Source organism: Lonchura striata, chromosome Z (assembly GCF_046129695.1).
Source record: "Lonchura striata isolate bLonStr1 chromosome Z, bLonStr1.mat, whole genome shotgun sequence".
Lineage (NCBI taxonomy): Eukaryota > Metazoa > Chordata > Aves > Passeriformes > Estrildidae > Lonchura > Lonchura striata.
The window spans coordinates 57810625-57838514 of record NC_134642.1 but is presented as its reverse complement, the minus strand read 5'-3'; the positions used below and the strand labels follow the sequence as shown (position 1 = coordinate 57838514).

General features: G+C 54.9%; 3 protein-coding genes across 3 annotated transcripts; all 3 read left to right on the top strand.

Annotated features, from left to right (window-relative positions):
- Positions 1 to 325: 325 nt before the first annotated feature.
- LOC144248233 (serine/threonine-protein kinase PAK 3-like) lies at positions 326 to 8150 on the top strand. Its single transcript, XM_077790181.1, has 13 exons — positions 326 to 371; positions 751 to 864; positions 1744 to 1932; positions 3323 to 3336; positions 4435 to 4576; positions 4920 to 4983; positions 5612 to 5660; positions 5826 to 5938; positions 6128 to 6245; positions 6992 to 7091; positions 7376 to 7572; positions 7669 to 7824; positions 8049 to 8150. Exons 1-13 carry the CDS (start codon positions 326 to 328, stop codon positions 8148 to 8150), a joined length of 1404 nt encoding a protein of 467 aa, XP_077646307.1.
- Positions 8151 to 9563: 1413 nt separating this feature from the next.
- LOC144248232 (serine/threonine-protein kinase PAK 3-like) lies at positions 9564 to 17371 on the top strand. The gene is made up of 13 exons (XM_077790180.1): positions 9564 to 9609; positions 9990 to 10103; positions 10983 to 11171; positions 12562 to 12575; positions 13674 to 13797; positions 14141 to 14204; positions 14833 to 14881; positions 15047 to 15159; positions 15349 to 15466; positions 16213 to 16312; positions 16597 to 16793; positions 16890 to 17045; positions 17270 to 17371. Exons 1-13 carry the CDS (start codon positions 9564 to 9566, stop codon positions 17369 to 17371), a joined length of 1386 nt encoding a protein of 461 aa, XP_077646306.1.
- A 1413-nt stretch (positions 17372 to 18784) lies between these two features.
- Positions 18785 to 26610, top strand: LOC144248231 (serine/threonine-protein kinase PAK 3-like). The gene is made up of 13 exons (XM_077790179.1): positions 18785 to 18830; positions 19211 to 19324; positions 20204 to 20392; positions 21783 to 21796; positions 22895 to 23036; positions 23380 to 23443; positions 24072 to 24120; positions 24286 to 24398; positions 24588 to 24705; positions 25452 to 25551; positions 25836 to 26032; positions 26129 to 26284; positions 26509 to 26610. Exons 1-13 carry the CDS (start codon positions 18785 to 18787, stop codon positions 26608 to 26610), a joined length of 1404 nt encoding a protein of 467 aa, XP_077646305.1.
- Positions 26611 to 27890: the final 1280 nt, after the last annotated feature.

Below are 27890 nucleotides of genomic sequence, written 5' to 3'. Positions count from 1 at the left end.
GATGCTCTGTTCCAGCTCTTGCTTTCAGCATGACTGGCAATAAAACCTCTAAACCCCCCAGAGCCCTGGAGTGTTCCCTTGCGTGTCACGCTGTGCCTAAGCTGGTCAGTGCCTTCCAAGCTGTGCGCTGCGGACGGGCTCTCCCGTTCACGGCTTTGCGCTGCTTCCGAGCGGCCCAAGGCTCTCCCCCTTGCCAGAGTGGCCCTGGCCTGCCCCACACACCTTCCCCGACAGCTGCCCCACACCGCCCCACCTGCCTGGCTGAGATGTTCCCCACCGTGCCCTTGTGTCCCTCCGTGCCAGCTGCCCCTCACGCTGGGTTAGGATGAGGGACCTGGCCTGGCTGTCCCCCGTTTCCTGGCGGTCACTTGGTGCTGAGGAGTAAAGGAGGGTCGAAAGGGCACGTCTTCCTTACGCTTCCCTCTCTTGAACCTCTGGGGAACAAAGCGCCCTGCTCAAGGGGGCCTGAGGGCCTACACTGGGCTTTCCATGCTACCGTGTCATTCCTCCTTCTCCAAAGCCCTACAATTTGCTGGTTGATGTGAGCGGACTTGGAAATGGGGAAAATGAGATGCTTTCCAATGGAGGCAATCCTTCTGGGTAACTACTGCAGTGTTTCAGCAAGAGAATTTGAAGATAGTGCTGGGCCTTGCATCAATTGCATTGATTTTGAAATGCCACCCTCAGCTTCTGAAGTGTGAGGAGCCCAGGGTAAAGCTCCTTGAAAGACTGGACTGTGCTGTCCACCAGCAGAGGACTTGCGGGTGCGGAGTCACCAGGAAAGCAAGTCTGGCATCCTTGTTCTACAGGTGAACCGAGTTGATTTCCAGAGGAGTTGCGTGCACTTTTCCGCCGTCTCACGCAGTAATTCCTTTCTGCTTTCAAGCTGGCTCCTGGGTCTAGCTGAAGATTTTAACAGAGAGGGGAATGACTACAACTCATTTTCATTGGGATGTGGCTGTGCAAGTGTCCGCCAGGAATCTTACAGGGAGCATGGAGCCTGGGCAAACATCTGTGAGACTGTGGCTTTGGCCTGTTCCAAAGGGCCCTTCCTTGGGCTCAACATCTGCAGGGCATTGCAGAGCAGTGGGCTGCAGGCTGCTGCCAGAGCTCCAACACAACACAACTGTGGCAGCCCAGGAACCACTGCAGAGCTCCTGTGGTTGTTCTGAGGCTTTCAGTGGCCAGAGAAAGAGCAAGCAGGACAAGAGGAGCTTTGTGTCAAGAGCTAAGCCAGCATCTCCCTGCCACAAAAGGGAGGCCGTGCAGCAAACAGAGTGGGAGAAAAAAATCAGCATGCACCGGTGTGCTCAAGAAGCATCTGCACACTGCAATACTCCTGGAAATTTATTTTCTTTGCTTCTTTTTCCCCCTACATGTCATGGAAGAAGCTGGCTTTTCAGAACCAACTAAGATGCCAGGGAGAAGAAGCACACTTGCTTTCTGTTCTCGCGTGCAGGCTGGGCTGCCGTGTCTTCTGAGTTGCCCTGGGACGCCTTGAGCTCTGGCTTATGGACTGGAAGGACATGTTCTGCTGCTTCACGACTGAGCAGAACTTCCCAGGCTTTTCTTTTGCGTCATCTGTACAGAAGGTTTGGTTGCTGGGCACAACAAACCCAGAGCAGCTGCTATTGTGAGGTCAAGGGAGCGGTGCCACGTCACAGTGCCGCGTCACAGCACAGCGATGTCCCGGTGAGCCCGAGGCCTGTTGTCCAGAGCAGCTTTTCCGCTCGCTCCCTGCAGGAGGATCCCTGCGACCAAGGAGTTCTCAGCAGACGGCCTGCACCCCGAGAGGAGTCTTGCTTTACCCCTTGGGTGGCATTCAGTGTGCGAAGCAGCAGAGCACGGCCAAAATGTTCGGGCAGGTCTGTGCCGCGGTTTGCACCATCTTTACCGTTGCTTATTCTGGATATTACCTGACCCACCTGACTCGTAAGTAAAGGTTTATCCTGGGGCTGGCGTCCCCTGGCTTTTGCTTCGCTCTGCTCCATTCGCCGCGGTAGTGACCGAGTTGATCAGGGAACAAAACTGCCGTTAGGATGCCACCAGTTTGGTAAATCTCCTGCCAGCAGCATCAGCTAAGAAGGGGGTATCTGTACTGGGTGGTAGGTGCAGAGCGTTTGCAATGTAATTTGCAGCCTGCAGCGCTTGCCTTCCCTCCCCGGGACAGCGCGTGGCAGTGGAGTGTGTCATTTCCTCAGCTTGCTGCTTCAACCAAGACAACCTGGAAATTATAGACTCTGAGGGGAGATGCTCAGAAGTACTTCTCAAAACCCTGTGGCTCTCTCCAGGAGTGAAGGAAAGCCCCTTTTGCTCCAAATGCTGCCATTTAGAGGCCTTGGCTGTGTGCCTTGACCCTTTCTAGGCTGCGCCAAGGTAGCCATTCCCCTGGCGATGCAGCACAAACTCCAGTCCAGTTAGGGTTTGCTGCTGAAGGCAGGAGCTGTTCTGGGGCCGCTGCAGCGGAGAGCTGCCACAGCAAAGGGGCCCTTTGTGGAAGCTTTGCTGTTGTATTGTCTTCCAGCAATTGATGGGAATGGCTTGTGCATGCAATTAAAAAAACGATCTATAAAATACTGGGAAGAGAAGAGGAAAAACTGCTTGAGCTGTTGCATTTCCTTGGCCGTGTTTCTGTTTCTTTCCTGGCAAAAGAGGCCCAAACGTAGACAGCGCCTACTCTAGTGTCCTTGTTTGTTCTCTCGCTTGCTGTGGGAAAGGGCTCTTGCTCCTGGAGGCATGTTGGGAAAGGGAAATGCTCTCCGTTGGGAATGACTTGTGCTGTGGGAGCCCCCAGCAAAAGGCACTTTTCTAAGGGCCTCTGGTTCCTTTTCCCTTGCTCCCTGCAGGTCACCTCACACGTGGATGGAGAAAAGCCTGTGCTTTGGTGAGTGGCAAAGGAACCCCTGACGTTGCTGGCATGTTAGAACTGTGCAGCAAGCTGTGAGCTTGGCCTGTTGCAGTAGAGTGTAGAGTGCCAGCGTGGGAGGCTGAAGGAAAGGCCAGCTGCCTGGTGGCAGCAGCAGTAGCAAAGGGAGCACTGGCTCCTTCCTTATTTTCCCATCAAGAGCCTTTCAAGAGGTGAAAAGCAAATGTGACAGCTCCAAGGTGTCTTGCTGCTTCTAGCCAGCATGGAAGATCAAATGCACAGCAAGAGGCAGTAGCACCTCATTCAGCCATCTTCCGAGGGCTTTCATGACTCAGAATGCCACTTGTATCCAAGTCTATGATTTGCCCTTATTCTGGGTGCTTTCCCAGCGCAGTAGAAAGCAGCTGCTGCAAGGGTTGGCTGTTCCCAGTCTCTCTCACTTCTGTCTGTCTGCAGGGCTCAGCCGCAGGGTCAGCGCCTCGTCTGGCTGGCACTGTTACAGATGGAGAGGCTGAAGAGGAGCAAAACAGCAGCAAGCCTCCAGCTGCTGTCCCTCCACAGGCTGAACTTGCAGAGCCAGTAAGTGGCATCTGAGCCTGGCACTGCCTTGGATGCAGGGCCAAGCTTCAAGCCAGGCCTTCAAGCCCAGCCCTTGTTGCTTGCGGCTGAAGATGCTGGGGGCTGTGTGCCTGCCATGACCTAGTGCTGCTTCAGCCAAGCCAGGGAGCCCTGGCCAGTGGGTCCTGAACTTTGACACTTGAGCATCACTTTGCTGGGATGCTGAGAGGGCTCGAGAATGCCTCTTGGCATCAGACAAGAGGCAGCATTCAATTATTCCCAGCGTAGAAATGAGCCCCTTGTGCCCCCTGGCGATGCGGGCCGCCTGTGGCCAGCGGACAGAGCGGTCCAAAGACTCAGCTGACAGCCTTGCAGGATATTTGGGAAACACTGGCCCCTGGAAGGGACAAGCCACACTCCATGGACTACTTAGGTTCAGGCATGATGTAGACTGCGCTTCACTTGCACATGGTCAGAGCAGGGTTTGGTGAGGAGAATCCTAGAGGGCTCTGCATTGTAAAGGGCGGGTGGGGCTCAGCAGGGCTGGAATGCAGCCCCGAAGGGCCGCCCCCTAATGCCTGAAATACAGAGGGGAAATCGGTGAAAGGGATCAGAGAAGGGACACGCTCTGGGCTTCTGCTCAGACAGTTGCATGCCAGCTCCAGGGTGATTTCATTGCCCAGGAAAACACAGGAGGAGGAAGAACCGCAACAAGGCTCTGGAGCCCTGCTCTGATCTCTGTGTGGATCTTTGCAAGCCCATCAATGGCTAGTTCCACTCGTCGTGCAGAAAGGCCAGCACGATGGAGCATGGAAGTGGCCATGAGGGGCTGTATCGAAGTAGCCTTAGTGGTTTTCCCATTGCCTTTGGGAAGGGGACGTCCAAAAGCCCCCAGCTGAGGAGGCCTGGCGGTGGCCGACAGCATCTTCCGAAGGCCTTGCTTTTGCCGTGTGCTCTCCGGGGCGTCTGTGCCAGCCGCCCTTCTGACGGGCAATCCTTTCTGGTCCCAGCTCAAGACAGGCTCTGCCATTCAACGTGCCGCTGGACCGGCATCGCCTGCAGCAGCCAGCTGTCCCCCAGCTGCCGGCACTTCATCCAGCAGCCCAGCCCAGCAGCCCGAGATGAGAGAGGAGCAGGGCCTGAAGACACTGAGTACGTCTGCCGTGTTTCTTGTCTGCCAGAGCAGTGCGTTGTCTGCCTGTCTCGGTGCAGGCTGCGCCAGAAGTTCCTCCTCGGTCTCAGAGGCGCTGAGGCCTCTCTGCAGAAGGTGTTGTTGTGCTTTGAGGCAGCGAGGGAGCTCTCGGGGTGTTCCTGCTGCCTCTGGGGGCACCTGGGCCTGGCTTGGCTCTGCCTGGGCTGCCTTTCGTGGCACGTCGCGAGTGACTGGCCCCAGGGAGCTCTCAAGCTCCTGACAGTGGGCATGCATTTTGGATTGTGTGGGCAGCAAGGCCTCCGGTTGAAAGTGAGCTCCTGGCACTGCTTTTGTCTCTCTCAGGGAGCATTGTGAGTCTGGGCGAGCCAATGAAGAAATACAGGGCATTTGAAGAACTTGGACGAGGGTAAGTGTGACGTCTGCTCCATAGAACAAACCGTGGGCCGGGTCTTCAGCTTGTGCAATATCCAGCGTGAAGTCAGGCCAGTTCCAAACGCGGTCAGCCTCGGGCTTTGCCTCCTGTCACCTCTCAGGACGGCTCAGTCAGAGCAGTCAGGAAGCATCAGCAAAGACAACTTGATGCAAGCGACGCCTTGCTTGCAGCAGTGAGGAGCAGGACCTGGAAGATCTCCTGGCCCTGTGTCTGTATGGCCTCCAAGGGCACCTTGCCACTCAAGAGCTGTCTGAGGACAGTTCTTGAAGGCAGTGTTTTCCAAGTTAGTCTTCTCCAGATGTAAGCCCACTTGCACACCTGTGCGCAAAGCCACACAGAGATCGAGCCCCCCTTCCACTGGAATGGAACCAAGTGGGCGTGTGCCTTGGAGATTTGCACGGGTCCTTGGTCTCCATGAGGGAGCTCCGTGTTCCCTGTCCGGCATGGCAGAGGGCTGGTGGGCTGCCGTGCTGCCGGCTGAAGAGACGCCGCAGCCAGGCGTTTTCTAAGGAGTCCAGGCAGCCTAGGGAGATCTCCTGCCTAGGCTTGCTTTCACTGCCAGGGCTATAAAGGGCTTTTTCTGCTGCCCTTTTCTTTCTAGGGGCTTTGGAGCTGTTTATAAAGCCCTCGACACCAGCACAGGACAACAGGTAAAGTGTCCATACCCGCGGCAGTTTCTCCCTAAGCTCTGCTGTCTGGCAACAGGGCAGTTTGGCACAGCTCACTGTGTCATGGCACGAGCGCTCGCTCCGTGTTCCTTGAGGTCTCGTGCAGGGAGCGACTTCTCAAGTTAATGGTGGCCAATGTCTTTGTAGGTGGCCATCAAGATAATGTCTCTTCAGGAGAAGATGTCTGAGGAGCTGGCTGTCAATGAAATCTTGGTGATGAGGGACAGCAGGAATCCCAATATTGTCAGCTACTTAGACAGGTTGGGGTATTCTCACGTCTATGTAGCTTTAGACATCTGCATGTGCACGGGAGGAGTTTGCAGCTGGCTTTCAGTAATCTCTTCTGGCATGTGTAGCTTGGAGAGCAGTTGCAAAAGCCTGGGTCAGGCCCTCGGGTGCCTGAGCCGTGCCCATTCCTCTCTCTCCATGCCGTGGTTTCCTTCTTTCAGCTACCTGGTGGATGCGGAGCTCTGGCTGGTGATGGAGTTCATGGACGGCGGCACGTTGTTCGATGTGCTCCGGGCAGTGTACCTGGAGGAAGGACAGATAGGCGCCGTCTGTCGGGAGGTGAGGCGTCCCGCTTGTGCTTCCCCTGGCCTGCCCAGGATGGTTCTTGTCAGCTGGTGGTTAAGGAGAGCAGAGATTTCTTGGCCCCGGCTTTCTTTTGGCGCTGCTCTCACGACACAGAGCAGAAGAAAGAGCATTAATCTGAAGGGAACTGCCTGCTGGAGTCCCCGCACGCCTTAGGCTCTGTTCTTGCACTCTTCCATGCTGTCCGTCCTCTGGCGCTCGTGCACACTCACTTGTTTCATTTCCTGGCTTGCTCCTCTCAGCTTTGCCTCTGAATGTTTGTCTGGAGCCTGTCCGTCTGTCCGACATTCCTTGACATTCTAAGCCCGCATGCGGGTGGCAGAATTTCAAGCCGAGGGCGAAGGAGATGTCCTCAGCTTCAAAGCACGGCATTGCAGCCCAGATGGCGAGGGATTCTGAAACAGGTCTAATGTGCTGCTTCCTCCTCTGCTGCCACAGGGCTTCCAATGAAATCGTTGCCATGCTGCTTGCCAGCCAAAGGTCACGTGCTTGGTACCAATGGCAGAATGGACTCGTGCAAGCTCAGATGCCTTCGCTTTGAAATATCCAAAGCACTTCTAAGAGTGTTGAAGCAGCAAGCTCTTGCTCTTGACAGCGCCGTGCTAGTGCTCCCTCCTTCACAATTCCCTGAGAAAGCTGTCAACCTCTTGGAGCCCTTTTCTTTCTTCTGGGATTAAATCAGATGCTGAATGTTAACTTTCCTTCCCTCCTTTCTCTCTCAGTGCCTGCAAGGACTGCATTTCCTTCATTCCCGCCAAGTCATCCACAGGGACATCAAAAGCGGCAACGTTCTCGTGGGCATGGACGGATCTGTCAAGCTGGGTGGGTATCGTCCCTGCTCAGGGGCAGCCTTCCCCGCGTGTGCTGTGGGGCTGCTTTTTGGTGACTGCCACTTCCCCAGAAGCGCTGCTCAGCCCGCGCGTGAATCGTGAGGGTGTTTCTGAAATGGCCAATGCCCTATTTCCCTGGCTCCAGCCACAGGGAAGGCAAGCTCAGCTGCCTTTTCAGCTAGACTGGGCATGGCCTTGGCAGGCTTGGAGTGGGCCATCCTTTAGGCCGGTTTGCCAGCGGTGGCTGGCTTTGACAGGCTTTGTTTTTCTCCTCAGCTGACTTTGGCCTCTGCGCTCAGCTCAGCCCTGAGCGCAGCAAGCGCAGCTCCAGAGTGGGCACTCCCAGCTGGATGGCCCCGGAAGTGGTGAGAGGAGAAGCCTACGGCCCCAAAGTGGACATCTGGTCCCTGGGGATCATGGGGCTGGAAATGGTGGAAGGGGAAGCTCCTTATGAGAGGATGGCCCGTGTCAGGGTAAGGTGCAGCTTAGAAAGGGGGCTCTGTGTGGAGAGAGCTGTTGTGGCTAGGAAAGGAGCAGCTAGAGTGCCCTCTTCCATCCATGTGTTGTAGGTTTTTGAACTGATAGAAACGAACGGGCCCCCGAAACTGCAGAACCCCAGGCACCACTCGGCTCTCCTGCGCGACTTTCTGCGCTGCTGCCTGCAGGCAGACCAGGACAGGCGCTGGTCTGCCCAGGAACTCCTGCAGGTGAGAAAAAGCAAAGGGGCAAAAAGCCCTGCCAGCTGAGGACACCTGCATCCAGGGATCAAGAGGAGTGTGGGCTGCGTGGGTGAGGCAGCTTCCAGGAGAGGAAGGCCCACGGGGAATGTGCTGCCCTCGGTCCTCTTGGTGTGTCTTTTGGGCAGCCAAGGAGTCCTGCTTGGGCCCGTGAGGATGTGCTCATGGAAAGTAACGGGGGTTCCCTTCTTTTTGGTTTTTCTTCCGGGCAGCATCCGTTTGTGACCTCAGGCGAGCCAGCCTCCAGCCTGGCTGCTCTGGTCACCTCAGCCAAGCAAGTGCTGGAAGACTGGAGAGGAGACGCTTGCGCCTGAGGAGGCCCTTGTGCCGTGCCAGCTCCGAGCAGGGGCAAGGGGATGTGTTGTGTTTGGGCAGAGATTCAGCCATCCCCTGACTTTTTAATAAGGGGCTGTGCTGTAGATAGGAAATGTAATGGTTCCGGAATTTTCTTAGTTTAGCTAGGTTCAACTTAAACCGTTGTTGGGTTTTTTTTTCATGAAAAGATTAACTTTTAAAAATTAAGGAAATTCAGGCAGAGAATTCAAAGGACTGTAGAATCTAGATAGCTTAGATAGTAGAGGATAGTTTAGCTTAGAATATAGTCTTGTTAATTTAGGTAAGTTCTGAGCTCTCTTTTAAGTAGAAAAGAAGGAATTGTCATAATCAGAATTAAGCTGTGAGAGGAAAAGCTGTGATGCAGCAGAAGTGCACTGTGCAGGCGCTACAAGCTGTCAGCCTGATCAGGCCAGCTGCCGGGCAGAATGATAAAGATGCAGAAGTAGTGAGGGGACACTTTGTTTCAGCCAGAGTGGCAATAAAACTCTGACATAGGCCGAGCGTTGGAAGACTCCCTTCCTTGCCATGCTCTAGCTAAGCTGGACAGTCCCTTGCAGAGGCCCAGAGATCACGCTGAGGTAAGCAGCTTTGCTTACCGCAAGTGGGGAAAGCAAGTGCAGGAAAACTGGCGTGCAGACGCCTGCGCCTGAGGAGGCCCTCGTGCCCTGCCAGCTCAGGGGAGGGAAACGGGGATGGATCGTGCATAGGCAGAGCTTCAGCCATCCCCTGAGTTTTACGAGGAGCTCTGCTGTAGATAGGAAATGTAATGTTTTGAGGTTTTCTGAGCTTAGCTGTCTTTAGTTAGGACTAGAGACCATAGAAGGCTTCATTCATGAAGCATTGTTTAGAAAAGAGTAGAGTAGTGTTGATGTAGGGAAGCTCAGAATTATCCCTTAAGGAGAAATGAATGAATTGTCATCAGAAGAATTGAGCTATCCAAGAAGAATGTGGGATTGAGCAGATCTGGAGCAGGCATGTCCCACGAGTTGTCTGCCTGAACTGGCCACCTGGAGGAGGCCACCTGGAGGACAGATTGAGGAAGATGAAGATGGTGAAGTAACCAGGAGATGCTCTGTTCCAGCTCTTGCTTTCAGCATGACTGGCAATAAAACCTCTAAACCCCCCAGAGCCCTGGAGTGTTCCCTTGCGTGTCACGCTGTGCCTAAGCTGGTCAGTGCCTTCCAAGCTGTGCGCTGCGGACGGGCTCTCCCGTTCACGGCTTTGCACTGCTTCCGAGCGGCCCAAGGCTCTCCCCCTTGCCAGAGTGGCCCTGGCCTGCCCCACACACCTTCCCCGACAGCTGCCCCACACCGCCCCACCTGCCTGGCTGAGATGTTCCCCACCGTGCCCTTGTGTCCCTCCGTGCCAGCTGCCCCTCACGCTGGGTTAGGATGAGGGACCTGGCCTGGCTGTCCCCCGTTTCCTGGCGGTCACTTGGTGCTGAGGAGTAAAGGAGGGTCGAAAGGGCACGTCTTCCTTACGCTTCCCTCTCTTGAACCTCTGGGGCACCAAAGCGCCCTGCTCAAGGGGGCCTGAGGGCCTACACTGGGCTTTCCATGCTACCGTGTCATTCCTCCTTCTCCAAAGCCCTACAATTTGCTGGTTGATGTGAGCAGACTTGGAAATGGGGAAAATGAGATGCTTTCCAATGGAGGCAATCCTTCTGGGTAACTACTGCAGTGTTTCAGCAAGAGAATTTGAAGATAGTGCTGGGCCTTGCATCAATTGCATTGATTTTGAAATGCCACCCTCAGCTTCTGAAGTGTGAGGAGCCCAGGGTAAAGCTCCATGAAAGACTGGACTGTGCTGTCCACCAGCAGAGGACTTGCGGGTGCGGAGTCACCAGGAAAGCAAGTCTGGCATCCTTGTTCTACAGGTGAACCGAGTTGATTTCCAGAGGAGTTGCGTGCACTTTTCCGCCGTCTCACGCAGTAATTCCTTTCTGCTTTCAAGCTGGCTCCTGGGTCTAGCTGAAGATTTTAACAGAGAGGGGAATGACTACAACTCATTTTCATTGGGATGTGGCTGTGCAAGTGTCCGCCAGGAATCTTACAGGGAGCATGGAGCCTGGGCAAACATCTGTGAGACTGTGGCTTTGGCCTGTTCCAAAGGGCCCTTCCTTGGGCTCAACATCTGCAGGGCATTGCAGAGCAGTGGGCTGCAGGCTGCTGCCAGAGCTCCAACACAACACAACTGTGGCAGCCCAGGAACCACTGCAGAGCTCCTGTGGTTGTTCTGAGGCTTTCAGTGGCCAGAGAAAGAGCAAGCAGGACAAGAGGAGCTTTGTGTCAAGAGCTAAGCCAGCATCTCCCTGCCACAAAAGGGAGGCCGTGCAGCAAACAGAGTGGGAGAAAAAATCAGCATGCACCGGTGTGCTCAAGAAGCATCTGCACACTGCAATACTCCTGGAAATTTATTTTCTTTGCTTCTTTTTCCCCCTACATGTCATGGAAGAAGCTGGCTTTTCAGAACCAACTAAGATGCCAGGGAGAAGAAGCACACTTGCTTTCTGTTCTTGCGTGCAGGCTGGGCCGCCGTGTCTTCCGAGTTGCCCTGGGACGCCTTGAGCTCTGGCTTATAGACTGGAAGGACATGTTCTGCTGCTTCACGACTGAGCAGAACTTCCCAGGCTTTTCTTTTGCGTCATCTGTACAGAAGGTTTGGTTGCTGGGCACAACAAACCCAGAGCAGCTGCTATTGTGAGGTCAAGGGAGCGGTGCCACGTCACAGTGCCGCGTCACAGCACAGCGATGTCCCGGTGAGCCCGAGGCCTGGTTGTCCAGAGCAGCTTTTCCGCTCGCTCCCTGCAGGAGGATCCCTGCGACCAAGGAGTTCTCAGCAGACGGCCTGCACCCCGAGAGGAGTCTTGCTTTACCCCTTGGGTGGCATTCAGTGTGCGAAGCAGCAGAGCACGGCCAAAATGTTCGGGCAGGTCTGTGCCGCGGTTTGCACCATCTTTACCGTTGCTTATTCTGGATATTACCTGACCCACCTGACTCGTAAGTAAAGGTTTATCCTGGGGCTGGCGTCCCCTGGCTTTTGCTTCGCTCTGCTCCATTCGCCGCGGTAGTGACCGAGTTGATCAGGGAACAAAACTGCCGTTAGGATGCCACCAGTTTGGTAAATCTCCTGCCAGCAGCATCAGCTAAGAAGGGGGTATCTGTACTGGGTGGTAGGTGCAGAGCGTTTGCAATGTAATTTGCAGCCTGCAGCGCTTGCCTTCCCTCCCCGGGACAGCGCGTGGCAGTGGAGTGTGTCATTTCCTCAGCTTGCTGCTTCAACCAAGACAACCTGGAAATTATAGACTCTGAGGGGAGATGCTCAGAAGTACTTCTCAAAACCCTGTGGCTCTCTCCAGGAGTGAAGGAAAGCCCCTTTTGCTCCAAATGCTGCCATTTAGAGGCCTTGGCTGTGTGCCTTGACCCTTTCTAGGCTGCGCCAAGGTAGCCATTCCCCTGGCGATGCAGCACAAACTCCAGTCCAGTTAGGGTTTGCTGCTGAAGGCAGGAGCTGTTCTGGGGCCGCTGCAGCGGAGAGCTGCCACAGCAAAGGGGCCCTTTGTGGAAGCTTTGCTGTTGTATTGTCTTCCAGCAATTGATGGGAATGGCTTGTGCATGCAATTAAAAAAACGATCTATAAAATACTGGGAAGAGAAGAGGAAAAACTGCTTGAGCTGTTGCATTTCCTTGGCCGTGTTTCTGTTTCTTTCCTGGCAAAAGAGGCCCAAACGTAGACAGCGCCTACTCTAGTGTCCTTGTTTGTTCTCTCGCTTGCTGTGGGAAAGGGCTCTTGCTCCTGGAGGCATGTTGGGAAAGGGAAATGCTCTCCGTTGGGAATGACTTGTGCTGTGGGAGCCCCCAGCAAAAGGCACTTTTCTAAGGGCCTCTGGTTCCTTTTCCCTTGCTCCCTGCAGGTCACCTCACACGTGGATGGAGAAAAGCCTGTGCTTTGGTGAGTGGCAAAGGAACCCCTGACGTTGCTGGCATGTTAGAACTGTGCAGCAAGCTGTGAGCTTGGCCTGTTGCAGTAGAGTGTAGAGTGCCAGCGTGGGAGGCTGAAGGAAAGGCCAGCTGCCTGGTGGCAGCAGCAGTAGCAAAGGGAGCACTGGCTCCTTCCTTATTTTCCCATCAAGAGCCTTTCAAGAGGTGAAAAGCAAATGTGACAGCTCCAAGGTGTCTTGCTGCTTCTAGCCAGCATGGAAGATCAAATGCACAGCAAGAGGCAGTAGCACCTCATTCAGCCATCTTCCGAGGGCTTTCATGACTCAGAATGCCACTTGTATCCAAGTCTATGATTTGCCCTTATTCTGGGTGCTTTCCCAGCGCAGTAGAAAGCAGCTGCTGCAAGGGTTGGCTGTTCCCAGTCTCTCTCACTTCTGTCTGTCTGCAGGGCTCAGCCGCAGGGTCAGCGCCTCGTCTGGCTGGCACTGTTACAGATGGAGAGGCTGAAGAGGAGCAAAACAGCAGCAAGCCTCCAGCTGCTGTCCCTCCACAGGCTGAACTTGCAGAGCCAGTAAGTGGCATCTGAGCCTGGCACTGCCTTGGATGCAGGGCCAAGCTTCAAGCCAGGCCTTCAAGCCCAGCCCTTGTTGCTTGCGGCTGAAGATGCTGGGGGCTGTGTGCCTGCCATGACCTAGTGCTGCTTCAGCCAAGCCAGGGAGCCCTGGCCAGTGGGTCCTGAACTTTGACACTTGAGCATCACTTTGCTGGGATGCTGAGAGGGCTCGAGAATGCCTCTTGGCATCAGACAAGAGGCAGCATTCAATTATTCCCAGCGTAGAAATGAGCCCCTTGTGCCCCCTGGCGATGCGGGCCGCCTGTGGCCAGCGGACAGAGCGGTCCAAAGACTCAGCTGACAGCCTTGCAGGATATTTGGGAAACACTGGCCCCTGGAAGGGACAAGCCACACTCCATGGACTACTTAGGTTCAGGCATGATGTAGACTGTGCTTCACTTGCACATGGTCAGAGCAGGGTTTGGTGAGGAGAATCCTAGAGGGCTCTGCATTGTAAAGGGCGGGTGGGGCTCAGCAGGGCTGGAATGCAGCCCCGAAGGGCCGCCCCCTAATGCCTGAAATACAGAGGGGAAATCGGTGAAAGGGATCAGAGAAGGGACACGCTCTGGGCTTCTGCTCAGACAGTTGCATGCCAGCTCCAGGGTGATTTCATTGCCCAGGAAAACACAGGAGGAGGAAGAACCGCAACAAGGCTCTGGAGCCCTGCTCTGATCTCTGTGTGGATCTTTGCAAGCCCATCAATGGCTAGTTCCACTCGTCGTGCAGAAAGGCCAGCACGATGGAGCATGGAAGTGGCCATGAGGGGCTGTATCGAAGTAGCCTTAGTGGTTTTCCCATTGCCTTTGGGAAGGGGACGTCCAAAAGCCCCCAGCTGAGGAGGCCTGGCGGTGGCCGACAGCATCTTCCGAAGGCCTTGCTTTTGCCGTGTGCTCTCCGGGGCGTCTGTGCCAGCCGCCCTTCTGACGGGCAATCCTTTCTGGTCCCAGCTCAAGACAGGCTCTGCCATTCAACGTGCCGCTGGACCGGCATCGCCTGCAGCAGCCGGCACTTCATCCAGCAGCCCAGCCCAGCAGCCCGAGATGAGAGAGGAGCAGGGCCTGAAGACACTGAGTACGTCTGCCGTGTTTCTTGTCTGCCAGAGCAGTGCGTTGTCTGCCTGTCTCGGTGCAGGCTGCGCCAGAAGTTCCTCCTCGGTCTCAGAGGCGCTGAGGCCTCTCTGCAGAAGCTGTTGTTGTGCTTTGAGGCAGCGAGGGAGCACTCGGGGTGTTCCTGCTGCCTCTGGGGACAGCTGAGCCTGGCTTGGCTCTGCCTGGGCTGCCTTTTGTGGCACGTCGCGAGTGACTGGCCCCAGGGAGCTCTCAAGCTCCTGACAGTGGGCATGCATTTTGGATTGTGTGGGCAGCAAGGCCTCCGGTTGAAAGTGAGCTCCTGGCACTGCTTTTGTCTCTCTCAGGGAGCATTGTGAGTCTGGGCGAGCCAATGAAGAAATACAGGGCATTTGAAGAACTTGGACGAGGGTAAGTGTGACGTCTGCTCCATAGAACAAACCGTGGGCCGGGTCTTCAGCTTGTGCAATATCCAGCGTGAAGTCAGGCCAGTTCCAAACGCGGTCAGCCTCGGGCTTTGCCTCCTGTCACCTCTCAGGACGGCTCAGTCAGAGCAGTCAGGAAGCATCAGCAAAGACAACTTGATGCAAGCGACGCCTTGCTTGCAGCAGTGAGGAGCAGGACCTGGAAGATCTCCTGGCCCTGTGTCTGTATGGCCTCCAAGGGCACCTTGCCACTCAAGAGCTGTCTGAGGACAGTTCTTGAAGGCAGTGTTTTCCAAGTTAGTCTTCTCCAGATGTAAGCCCACTTGCACACCTGTGCGCAAAGCCACACAGAGATCGAGCCCCCCTTCCACTGGAATGGAACCAAGTGGGCGTGTGCCTTGGAGATTTGCACGGGTCCTTGGTCTCCATGAGGGAGCTCCGTGTTCCCTGTCCGGCATGGCAGAGGGCTGGTGGGCTGCCGTGCTGCCGGCTGAAGAGACGCCGCAGCCAGGCGTTTTCTAAGGAGTCCAGGCAGCCTAGGGAGATCTCCTGCCTAGGCTTGCTTTCACTGCCAGGGCTATAAAGGGCTTTTTCTGCTGCCCTTTTCTTTCTAGGGGCTTTGGAGCTGTTTATAAAGCCCTCGACACCAGCACAGGACAACAGGTAAAGTGTCCATACCCACGGCAGTTTCTCCCTAAGCTCTGCTGTCTGGCACCAGGGCAGTTTGGCACAGCTCACTGTGTCATGGCACGAGCGCTCGCTCTGTGTTCCTTGAGGTCTCGTGCAGGGAGCGACTTCTCAAGTTAATGGTCGCCAATGTCTTTGTAGGTGGCCATCAAGATAATGTCTCTTCAGGAGAAGATGTCTGAGGAGCTGGCTGTCAATGAAATCTTGGTGATGAGGGACAGCAGGAATCCCAATATTGTCAGCTACTTAGACAGGTTGGGGTATTCTCACGTCTATGTAGCTTTAGACATCTGCATGTGCACGGGAGGAGTTTGCAGCTGGCTTTCAGTAATCTCTTCTGGCATGTGTAGCTTGGAGAGCAGTTGCAAAAGCCTGGGTCAGGCCCTCGGGTGCCTGAGCCGTGCCCATTCCTCTCTCTCCATGCCGTGGTTTCCTTCTTTCAGCTACCTGGTGGATGCGGAGCTCTGGCTGGTGATGGAGTTCATGGACGGCGGCACGTTGTTCGATGTGCTCCGGGCAGTGTACCTGGAGGAAGGACAGATTGGCGCCGTCTGTCGGGAGGTGAGGCGTCCCGCTTGTGCTTCCCCTGGCCTGCCCAGGATGGTTCTTGTCAGCTGGTGGTTAAGGAGAGCAGAGATTTCTTGGCCCCGGCTTTCTTTTGGCGCTGCTCTCACGACACAGAGCAGAAGAAAGAGCATTAATCTGAAGGGAACTGCCTGCTGGAGTCCCCGCACGCCTTAGGCTCTGTTCTTGCACTCTTCCATGCTGTCCGTCCTCTGGCGCTCGTGCACACTCACTTGTTTCATTTCCTGGCTTGCTCCTCTCAGCTTTGCCTCTGAATGTTTGTCTGGAGCCTGTCCGTCTGTCCGACATTCCTTGACATTCTAAGCCCGCATGCGGGTGGCAGAATTTCAAGCCGAGGGCGAAGGAGATGTCCTCAGCTTCAAAGCACGGCATTGCAGCCCAGATGGCGAGGGATTCTGAAACAGGTCTAATGTGCTGCTTCCTCCTCTGCTGCCACAGGGCTTCCAATGAAATCGTTGCCATGCTGCTTGCCAGCCAAAGGTCACGTGCTTGGTACCAATGGCAGGATGGACTCGTGCAAGCTCAGATGCCTTCGCTTTGAAATATCCAAAGCACTTCTAAGAGTGTTGAAGCAGCAAGCTCTTGCTCTTGACAGCGCCGTGCTAGTGCTCCCTCCTTCACAATTCCCTGAGAAAGCTGTCAACCTCTTGGAGCCCTTTTCTTTCTTCTGGGATTAAATCAGATGCTGAATGTTAACTTTCCTTCCCTCCTTTCTCTCTCAGTGCCTGCAAGGACTGCATTTCCTTCATTCCCGCCAAGTCATCCACAGGGACATCAAAAGCGGCAACGTTCTCGTGGGCATGGACGGATCTGTCAAGCTGGGTGGGTATCGTCCCTGCTCAGGGGCAGCCTTCCCCGCGTGTGCTGTGGGGCTGCTTTTTGGTGACTGCCACTTCCCCAGAAGCGCTGCTCAGCCAGCGCGTGAATCGTGAGGGTGTTTCTGAAATGGCCAATGCCCTATTTCCCTGGCTCCAGCCACAGGGAAGGCAAGCTCAGCTGCCTTTTCAGCTAGACTGGGCATGGCCTTGGCAGGCTTGGAGTGGGCCATCCTTTAGGCCGGTTTGCCAGCGGTGGCTGGCTTTGACAGGCTTTGTTTTTCACCTGAGCTGACTTTGGCCTCTGCGCTCAGCTCAGCCCTGAGCGCAGCAAGCGCAGCTCCAGAGTGGGCACTCCCAGCTGGATGGCCCCGGAAGTGGTGAGAGGAGAAGCCTACGGCCCCAAAGTGGACATCTGGTCCCTGGGGATCATGGGGCTGGAAATGGTGGAAGGGGAAGCTCCTTATGAGAGGATGGCCCGTGTCAGGGTAAGGTGCAGCTTAGAAAGGGGGCTCTGTGTGGAGAGAGCTGTTGTGGCTAGGAAAGGAGCAGCTAGAGTGCCCTCTTCCATCCATGTGTTGTAGGTTTTTGAACTGATAGAAACGAACGGGCCCCCGAAACTGCAGAACCCCAGGCACCACTCGGCTCTCCTGCGCGACTTTCTGCGCTGCTGCCTGCAGGCAGACCAGGACAGGCGCTGGTCTGCCCAGGAACTCCTGCAGGTGAGAAAAAGCAAAGGGGCAAAAAGCCCTGCCAGCTGAGGACACCTGCATCCAGGGATCAAGAGGAGTGTGGGCTGCGTGGGTGAGGCAGCTTCCAGGAGAGGAAGGCCCACGGGGAATGTGCTGCCCTCGGTCCTCTTGGTGTGTCTTTTGGGCAGCCAAGGAGTCCTGCTTGGGCCCGTGAGGATGTGCTCATGGAAAGTAACGGGGGTTCCCTTCTTTTTGGTTTTTCTTCCGGGCAGCATCCGTTTGTGACCTCAGGCGAGCCAGCCTCCAGCCTGGCTGCTCTGGTCACCTCAGCCAAGCAAGTGCTGGAAGACTGGAGAGGAGACGCTTGCGCCTGAGGAGGCCTTTGTGCCGTGCCAGCTCTGAGCAGGGGCAAGGGGATGTGTTGTGTTTGGGCAGAGATTCAGCCATCCCCTGACTTTTTAATAAGGGGCTGTGCTGTAGATAGGAAATGTAATGGTTCCGGAATTTTCTTAGTTTAGCTAGGTTCAACTTAAACCGTTGTTGGGTTTTTTTTTCATGAAAAGATTAACTTTTAAAAATTAAGGAAATTCAGGCAGAGAATTCAAAGGACTGTAGAATCTAGATAGCTTAGATAGTAGAGGATAGTTTAGCTTAGAATATAGTCTTGTTAATTTAGGTAAGTTCTGAGCTCTCTTTTAAGTAGAAAAGAAGGAATTGTCATAATCAGAATTAAGCTGTGAGAGGAAAAGCTGTGATGCAGCAGAAGTGCACTGTGCAGGCGCTACAAGCTGTCAGCCTGATCAGGCCAGCTGCCGGGCAGAATGATAAAGATGCAGAAGTAGTGAGGGGACACTTTGTTTCAGCCAGAGTGGCAATAAAACTCTGACATAGGCCGAGCGTTGGAAGACTCCCTTCCTTGCCATGCTCTAGCTAAGCTGGACAGTCTCTTGCAGAGGCCCAGAGATCACGCTGAGGTAAGCAGCTTTGCTTACCGCAAGTGGGGAAAGCAAGTGCAGGAAAACTGGCGTGCAGACGCCTGCGCCTGAGGAGGCCCTCGTGCCCTGCCAGCTCAGGGGAGGGAAACGGGGATGGATCGTGCATAGGCAGAGCTTCAGCCATCCCCTGAGTTTTACGAGGAGCTCTGCTGTAGATAGGAAATGTAATGTTTTGAGGTTTTCTGAGCTTAGCTGTCTTTAGTTAGGACTAGAGACCATAGAAGGCTTCATTCATGAAGCATTGTTTAGAAAAGAGTAGAGTAGTGTTGATGTAGGGAAGCTCAGAATTATCCCTTAAGGAGAAATGAATGAATTGTCATCAGAAGAATTGAGCTATCCAAGAAGAATGTGGGATTGAGCAGATCTGGAGCAGGCATGTCCCACGAGTTGTCTGCCTGAACTGGCCACCTGGAGGAGGCCACCTGGAGGACAGATTGAGGAAGATGAAGATGGTGAAGTAACCAGGAGATGCTCTGTTCCAGCTCTTGCTTTCAGCATGACTGGCAATAAAACCTCTAAACCCCCCAGAGCCCTGGAGTGTTCCCTTGCGTGTCACGCTGTGCCTAAGCTGGTCAGTGCCTTCCAAGCTGTGCGCTGCGGACGGGCTCTCCCGTTCACGGCTTTGCGCTGCTTCCGAGAGGCCCAAGGCTCTCCCCCTTGCCAGAGTGGCCCTGGCCTGCCCCACACACCTTCCCCGACAGCTGCCCCACACCGCCCCACCTGCCTGGCTGAGATGTTCCCCACCGTGCCCTTGTGTCCCTCCGTGCCAGCTGCCCCTCACGCTGGGTCAGGATGAGGGACCTGGCCTGGCTGTCCCCCGTTTCCTGGCGGTCACTTGGTGCTGAGGAGTAAAGGAGGGTCGAAAGGGCACGTCTTCCTTACGCTTCCCTCTCTTGAACCTCTGGGGCACCAAAGCGCCCTGCTCAAGGGGGCCTGAGGGCCTACACTGGGCTTTCCATGCTACCGTGTCATTCCTCCTTCTCCAAAGCCCTACAATTTGCTGGTTGATGTGAGCGGACTTGGAAATGGGGAAAATGAGATGCTTTCCAATGGAGGCAATCCTTCTGGGTAACTACTGCAGTGTTTCAGCAAGAGAATTTGAAGATAGTGCTGGGCCTTGCATCAATTGCATTGATTTTGAAATGCCACCCTCAGCTTCTGAAGTGTGAGGAGCCCAGGGTAAAGCTCCTTGAAAGACTGGACTGTGCTGTCCACCAGCAGAGGACTTGCGGGTGCGGAGTCACCAGGAAAGCAAGTCTGGCATCCTTGTTCTACAGGTGAACCGAGTTGATTTCCAGAGGAGTTGCGTGCACTTTTCCGCCGTCTCACGCAGTAATTCCTTTCTGCTTTCAAGCTGGCTCCTGGGTCTAGCTGAAGATTTTAACAGAGAGGGGAATGACTACAACTCATTTTCATTGGGATGTGGCTGTGCAAGTGTCCGCCAGGAATCTTACAGGGAGCATGGAGCCTGGGCAAACATCTGTGAGACTGTGGCTTTGGCCTGTTCCAAAGGGCCCTTCCTTGGGCTCGACATCTGCAGGGAGTTGCAGAGCAGTGGGCTGCAGGCTGCTGCCAGAGCTCCAACACAACACAACTGTGGCAGCCCAGGAACCACTGCAGAGCTCCTGTGGTTGTTCTGAGGCTTTCAGTGGCCAGAGAAAGAGCAAGCAGGACAAGAGGAGCTTTGTGTCAAGAGCTAAGCCAGCATCTCCCTGCCACAAAAGGGAGGCCGTGCAGCAAACAGAGTGGGAGAAAAAATCAGCATGCACCGGTGTGCTCAAGAAGCATCTGCACACTGCAATACTCCTGGAAATTTATTTTCTTTGCTTCTTTTTCCCCCTACATGTCATGGAAGAAGCTGGCTTTTCAGAACCAACTAAGATGCCAGGGAGAAGAAGCACACTTGCTTTCTGTTCTTGCGTGCAGGCTGGGCCGCCGTGTCTTCCGAGTTGCCCTGGGACGCCTTGAGCTCTGGCTTATAGACTGGAAGGACATGTTCTGCTGCTTCACGACTGAGCAGAACTTCCCAGGCTTTTCTTTTGCGTCATCTGTACAGAAGGTTTGGTTGCTGGGCACAACAAACCCAGAGCAGCTGCTATTGTAAGGTCAAGGGAGCGGTGCCACGTCACAGTGCCGCGTCACAGCACAGCGATGTCCCGGTGAGCCCGAGGCCTGGTTGTCCAGAGCAGCTTTTCCGCTCGCTCCCTGCAGGAGGATCCCTGCGACCAAGGAGTTCTCAGCAGACGGCCTACACCCCGAGAGGAGTCTTGCTTTACCCCTTGGGTGGCATTCAGTGTGCGAAGCAGCAGAGCACGGCCAAAATGTTCGGGCAGGTCTGTGCCGCGGTTTGCACCATCTTTACCGTTGCTTATTCTGGATATTACCTGACCCACCTGACTCGTAAGTAAAGGTTTATCCTGGGGCTGGCGTCCCCTGGCTTTTGCTTCGCTCTGCTCCATTCGCCGCGGTAGTGACCGAGTTGATCAGGGAACAAAACTGCCGTTAGGATGCCACCAGTTTGGTAAATCTCCTGCCAGCAGCATCAGCTAAGAAGGGGGTATCTGTACTGGGTGGTAGGTGCAGAGCGTTTGCAATGTAATTTGCAGCCTGCAGCGCTTGCCTTCCCTCCCCGGGACAGCGCGTGGCAGTGGAGTGTGTCATTTCCTCAGCTTGCTGCTTCAACCAAGACAACCTGGAAATTGTAGACTCTGAGGGGAGATGCTCAGAAGTACTTCTCAAAACCCTGTGGCTCTCTCCAGGAGTGAAGGAAAGCCCCTTTTGCTCCAAATGCTGCCATTTAGAGGCCTTGGCTGTGTGCCTTGACCCTTTCTAGGCTGCGCCAAGGTAGCCATTCCCCTGGCGATGCAGCACAAACTCCAGTCCAGTTAGGGTTTGCTGCTGAAGGCAGGAGCTGTTCTGGGGCCGCTGCAGCGGAGAGCTGCCACAGCAAAGGGGCCCTTTGTGGAAGCTTTGCTGTTGTATTGTCTTCCAGCAATTGATGGGAATGGCTTGTGCATGCAATTAAAAAAACAATCTATAAAATACTGGGAAGAGAAGAGGAAAAACTGCTTGAGCTGTTGCATTTCCTTGGCCGTGTTTCTGTTTCTTTCCTGGCAAAAGAGGCCCAAACGTAGACAGCGCCTACTCTAGTGTCCTTGTTTGTTCTCTCGCTTGCTGTGGGAAAGGGCTCTTGCTCCTGGAGGCATGTTGGGAAAGGGAAATGCTCTCCGTTGGGAATGACTTGTGCTGTGGGAGCCCCCAGCAAAAGGCACTTTTCTAAGGGCCTCTGGTTCCTTTTCCCTTGCTCCCTGCAGGTCACCTCACACGTGGATGGAGAAAAGCCTGTGCTTTGGTGAGTGGCAAAGGAACCCCTGACGTTGCTGGCATGTTAGAACTGTGCAGCAAGCTGTGAGCTTGGCCTGTTGCAGTAGAGTGTAGAGTGCCAGCGTGGGAGGCTGAAGGAAAGGCCAGCTGCCTGGTGGCAGCAGCAGTAGCAAAGGGAGCACTGGCTCCTTCCTTATTTTCCCATCAAGAGCCTTTCAAGAGGTGAAAAGCAAATGTGACAGCTCCAAGGTGTCTTGCTGCTTCTAGCCAGCATGGAAGATCAAATGCACAGCAAGAGGCAGTAGCACCTCATTCAGCCATCTTCCGAGGGCTTTCATGACTCAGAATGCCACTTGTATCCAAGTCTATGATTTGCCCTTATTCTGGGTGCTTTCCCAGCGCAGTAGAAAGCAGCTGCTGCAAGGGTTGGCTGTTCCCAGTCTCTCTCACTTCTGTCTGTCTGCAGGGCTCAGCCGCAGGGTCAGCGCCTCGTCTGGCTGGCACTGTTACAGATGGAGAGGCTGAAGAGGAGCAAAACAGCAGCAAGCCTCCAGCTGCTGTCCCTCCACAGGCTGAACTTGCAGAGCCAGTAAGTGGCATCTGAGCCTGGCACTGCCTTGGATGCAGGGCCAAGCTTCAAGCCAGGCCTTCAAGCCCAGCCCTTGTTGCTTGCGGCTGAAGATGCTGGGGGCTGTGTGCCTGCCATGACCTAGTGCTGCTTCAGCCAAGCCAGGGAGCCCTGGCCAGTGGGTCCTGAACTTTGACACTTGAGCATCACTTTGCTGGGATGCTGAGAGGGCTCGAGAATGCCTCTTGGCATCAGACAAGAGGCAGCATTCAATTATTCCCAGCGTAGAAATGAGCCCCTTGTGCCCCCTGGCGATGCGGGCCGCCTGTGGCCAGCGGACAGAGCGATCCAAAGACTCAGCTGACAGCCTTGCAGGATATTTGGGAAACACTGGCCCCTGGAAGGGACAAGCCACACTCCATGGACTACTTAGGTTCAGGCATGATGTAGACTGCGCTTCACTTGCACATGGTCAGAGCAGGGTTTGGTGAGGAGAATCCTAGAGGGCTCTGCATTGTAAAGGGCGGGTGGGGCTCAGCAGGGCTGGAATGCAGCCCCGAAGGGCCGCCCCCTAATGCCTGAAATACAGAGGGGAAATCGGTGAAAGGGATCAGAGAAGGGACACGCTCTGGGCTTCTGCTCAGACAGTTGCATGCCAGCTCCAGGGTGATTTCATTGCCCAGGAAAACACAGGAGGAGGAAGAACCGCAACAAGGCTCTGGAGCCCTGCTCTGATCTCTGTGTGGATCTTTGCAAGCCCATCAATGGCTAGTTCCACTCGTCGTGCAGAAAGGCCAGCACGATGGAGCATGGAAGTGGCCATGAGGGGCTGTATCGAAGTAGCCTTAGTGGTTTTCCCATTGCCTTTGGGAAGGGGACGTCCAAAAGCCCCCAGCTGAGGAGGCCTGGCGGTGGCCGACAGCATCTTCCGAAGGCCTTGCTTTTGCCGTGTGCTCTCCGGGGCGTCTGTGCCAGCCGCCCTTCTGACGGGCAATCCTTTCTGGTCCCAGCTCAAGACAGGCTCTGCCATTCAACGTGCCGCTGGACCGGCATCGCCTGCAGCAGCCAGCTGTCCCCCAGCTGCCGGCACTTCATCCAGCAGCCCAGCCCAGCAGCCCGAGATGAGAGAGGAGCAGGGCCTGAAGACACTGAGTACGTCTGCCGTGTTTCTTGTCTGCCAGAGCAGTGCGTTGTCTGCCTGTCTCGGTGCAGGCTGCGCCAGAAGTTCCTCCTCGGTCTCAGAGGCGCTGAGGCCTCTCTGCAGAAGGTGTTGTTGTGCTTTGAGGCAGCGAGGGAGCTCTCGGGGTGTTCCTGCTGCCTCTGGGGGCACCTGGGCCTGGCTTGGCTCTGCCTGGGCTGCCTTTCGTGGCACGTCGCGAGTGACTGGCCCCAGGGAGCTCTCAAGCTCCTGACAGTGGGCATGCATTTTGGATTGTGTGGGCAGCAAGGCCTCCGGTTGAAAGTGAGCTCCTGGCACTGCTTTTGTCTCTCTCAGGGAGCATTGTGAGTCTGGGCGAGCCAATGAAGAAATACAGGGCATTTGAAGAACTTGGACGAGGGTAAGTGTGACGTCTGCTCCATAGAACAAACCGTGGGCCGGGTCTTCAGCTTGTGCAATATCCAGCGTGAAGTCAGGCCAGTTCCAAACGCGGTCAGCCTCGGGCTTTGCCTCCTGTCACCTCTCAGGACGGCTCAGTCAGAGCAGTCAGGAAGCATCAGCAAAGACAACTTGATGCAAGCGACGCCTTGCTTGCAGCAGTGAGGAGCAGGACCTGGAAGATCTCCTGGCCCTGTGTCTGTATGGCCTCCAAGGGCACCTTGCCACTCAAGAGCTGTCTGAGGACAGTTCTTGAAGGCAGTGTTTTCCAAGTTAGTCTTCTCCAGATGTAAGCCCACTTGCACACCTGTGCGCAAAGCCACACAGAGATCGAGCCCCCCTTCCACTGGAATGGAACCAAGTGGGCGTGTGCCTTGGAGATTTGCACGGGTCCTTGGTCTCCATGAGGGAGCTCCGTGTTCCCTGTCCGGCATGGCAGAGGGCTGGTGGGCTGCCGTGCTGCCGGCTGAAGAGACGCCGCAGCCAGGCGTTTTCTAAGGAGTCCAGGCAGCCTAGGGAGATCTCCTGCCTAGGCTTGCTTTCACTGCCAGGGCTATAAAGGGCTTTTTCTGCTGCCCTTTTCTTTCTAGGGGCTTTGGAGCTGTTTATAAAGCCCTCGACACCAGCACAGGACAACAGGTAAAGTGTCCATACCCGCGGCAGTTTCTCCCTAAGCTCTGCTGTCTGGCAACAGGGCAGTTTGGCACAGCTCACTGTGTCATGGCACGAGCGCTCGCTCCGTGTTCCTTGAGGTCTCGTGCAGGGAGCGACTTCTCAAGTTAATGGTGGCCAATGTCTTTGTAGGTGGCCATCAAGATAATGTCTCTTCAGGAGAAGATGTCTGAGGAGCTGGCTGTCAATGAAATCTTGGTGATGAGGGACAGCAGGAATCCCAATATTGTCAGCTACTTAGACAGGTTGGGGTATTCTCACGTCTATGTAGCTTTAGACATCTGCATGTGCACGGGAGGAGTTTGCAGCTGGCTTTCAGTAATCTCTTCTGGCATGTGTAGCTTGGAGAGCAGTTGCAAAAGCCTGGGTCAGGCCCTCGGGTGCCTGAGCCGTGCCCATTCCTCTCTCTCCATGCCGTGGTTTCCTTCTTTCAGCTACCTGGTGGATGCGGAGCTCTGGCTGGTGATGGAGTTCATGGACGGCGGCACGTTGTTCGATGTGCTCCGGGCAGTGTACCTGGAGGAAGGACAGATAGGCGCCGTCTGTCGGGAGGTGAGGCGTCCCGCTTGTGCTTCCCCTGGCCTGCCCAGGATGGTTCTTGTCAGCTGGTGGTTAAGGAGAGCAGAGATTTCTTGGCCCCGGCTTTCTTTTGGCGCTGCTCTCACGACACAGAGCAGAAGAAAGAGCATTAATCTGAAGGGAACTGCCTGCTGGAGTCCCCGCACGCCTTAGGCTCTGTTCTTGCACTCTTCCATGCTGTCCGTCCTCTGGCGCTCGTGCACACTCACTTGTTTCATTTCCTGGCTTGCTCCTCTCAGCTTTGCCTCTGAATGTTTGTCTGGAGCCTGTCCGTCTGTCCGACATTCCTTGACATTCTAAGCCCGCATGCGGGTGGCAGAATTTCAAGCCGAGGGCGAAGGAGATGTCCTCAGCTTCAAAGCACGGCATTGCAGCCCAGATGGCGAGGGATTCTGAAACAGGTCTAATGTGCTGCTTCCTCCTCTGCTGCCACAGGGCTTCCAATGAAATCGTTGCCATGCTGCTTGCCAGCCAAAGGTCACGTGCTTGGTACCAATGGCAGAATGGACTCGTGCAAGCTCAGATGCCTTCGCTTTGAAATATCCAAAGCACTTCTAAGAGTGTTGAAGCAGCAAGCTCTTGCTCTTGACAGCGCCGTGCTAGTGCTCCCTCCTTCACAATTCCCTGAGAAAGCTGTCAACCTCTTGGAGCCCTTTTCTTTCTTCTGGGATTAAATCAGATGCTGAATGTTAACTTTCCTTCCCTCCTTTCTCTCTCAGTGCCTGCAAGGACTGCATTTCCTTCATTCCCGCCAAGTCATCCACAGGGACATCAAAAGCGGCAACGTTCTCGTGGGCATGGACGGATCTGTCAAGCTGGGTGGGTATCGTCCCTGCTCAGGGGCAGCCTTCCCCGCGTGTGCTGTGGGGCTGCTTTTTGGTGACTGCCACTTCCCCAGAAGCGCTGCTCAGCCCGCGCGTGAATCGTGAGGGTGTTTCTGAAATGGCCAATGCCCTATTTCCCTGGCTCCAGCCACAGGGAAGGCAAGCTCAGCTGCCTTTTCAGCTAGACTGGGCATGGCCTTGGCAGGCTTGGAGTGGGCCATCCTTTAGGCCGGTTTGCCAGCGGTGGCTGGCTTTGACAGGCTTTGTTTTTCTCCTCAGCTGACTTTGGCCTCTGCGCTCAGCTCAGCCCTGAGCGCAGCAAGCGCAGCTCCAGAGTGGGCACTCCCAGCTGGATGGCCCCGGAAGTGGTGAGAGGAGAAGCCTACGGCCCCAAAGTGGACATCTGGTCCCTGGGGATCATGGGGCTGGAAATGGTGGAAGGGGAAGCTCCTTATGAGAGGATGGCCCGTGTCAGGGTAAGGTGCAGCTTAGAAAGGGGGCTCTGTGTGGAGAGAGCTGTTGTGGCTAGGAAAGGAGCAGCTAGAGTGCCCTCTTCCATCCATGTGTTGTAGGTTTTTGAACTGATAGAAACGAACGGGCCCCCGAAACTGCAGAACCCCAGGCACCACTCGGCTCTCCTGCGCGACTTTCTGCGCTGCTGCCTGCAGGCAGACCAGGACAGGCGCTGGTCTGCCCAGGAACTCCTGCAGGTGAGAAAAAGCAAAGGGGCAAAAAGCCCTGCCAGCTGAGGACACCTGCATCCAGGGATCAAGAGGAGTGTGGGCTGCGTGGGTGAGGCAGCTTCCAGGAGAGGAAGGCCCACGGGGAATGTGCTGCCCTCGGTCCTCTTGGTGTGTCTTTTGGGCAGCCAAGGAGTCCTGCTTGGGCCCGTGAGGATGTGCTCATGGAAAGTAACGGGGGTTCCCTTCTTTTTGGTTTTTCTTCCGGGCAGCATCCGTTTGTGACCTCAGGCGAGCCAGCCTCCAGCCTGGCTGCTCTGGTCACCTCAGCCAAGCAAGTGCTGGAAGACTGGAGAGGAGACGCTTGCGCCTGAGGAGGCCCTTGTGCCGTGCCAGCTCCGAGCAGGGGCAAGGGGATGTGTTGTGTTTGGGCAGAGATTCAGCCATCCCCTGACTTTTTAATAAGGGGCTGTGCTGTAGATAGGAAATGTAATGGTTCCGGAATTTTCTTAGTTTAGCTAGGTTCAACTTAAACCGTTGTTGGGTTTTTTTTTCATGAAAAGATTAACTTTTAAAAATTAAGGAAATTCAGGCAGAGAATTCAAAGGACTGTAGAATCTAGATAGCTTAGATAGTAGAGGATAGTTTAGCTTAGAATATAGTCTTGTTAATTTAGGTAAGTTCTGAGCTCTCTTTTAAGTAGAAAAGAAGGAATTGTCATAATCAGAATTAAGCTGTGAGAGGAAAAGCTGTGATGCAGCAGAAGTGCACTGTGCAGGCGCTACAAGCTGTCAGCCTGATCAGGCCAGCTGCCGGGCAGAATGATAAAGATGCAGAAGTAGTGAGGGGACACTTTGTTTCAGCCAGAGTGGCAATAAAACTCTGACATAGGCCGAGCGTTGGAAGACTCCCTTCCTTGCCATGCTCTAGCTAAGCTGGACAGTCCCTTGCAGAGGCCCAGAGATCACGCTGAGGTAAGCAGCTTTGCTTACCGCAAGTGGGGAAAGCAAGTGCAGGAAAACTGGCGTGCAGACGCCTGCGCCTGAGGAGGCCCTCGTGCCCTGCCAGCTCAGGGGAGGGAAACGGGGATGGATCGTGCATAGGCAGAGCTTCAGCCATCCCCTGAGTTTTACGAGGAGCTCTGCTGTAGATAGGAAATGTAATGTTTTGAGGTTTTCTGAGCTTAGCTGTCTTTAGTTAGGACTAGAGACCATAGAAGGCTTCATTCATGAAGCATTGTTTAGAAAAGAGTAGAGTAGTGTTGATGTAGGGAAGCTCAGAATTATCCCTTAAGGAGAAATGAATGAATTGTCATCAGAAGAATTGAGCTATCCAAGAAGAATGTGGGATTGAGCAGATCTGGAGCAGGCATGTCCCACGAGTTGTCTGCCTGAACTGGCCACCTGGAGGAGGCCACCTGGAGGACAGATTGAGGAAGATGAAGATGGTGAAGTAACCAGGAGATGCTCTGTTCCAGCTCTTGCTTTCAGCATGACTGGCAATAAAACCTCTAAACCCCCCAGAGCCCTGGAGTGTTCCCTTGCGTGTCACGCTGTGCCTAAGCTGGTCAGTGCCTTCCAAGCTGTGCGCTGCGGACGGGCTCTCCCGTTCACGGCTTTGCACTGCTTCCGAGCGGCCCAAGGCTCTCCCCCTT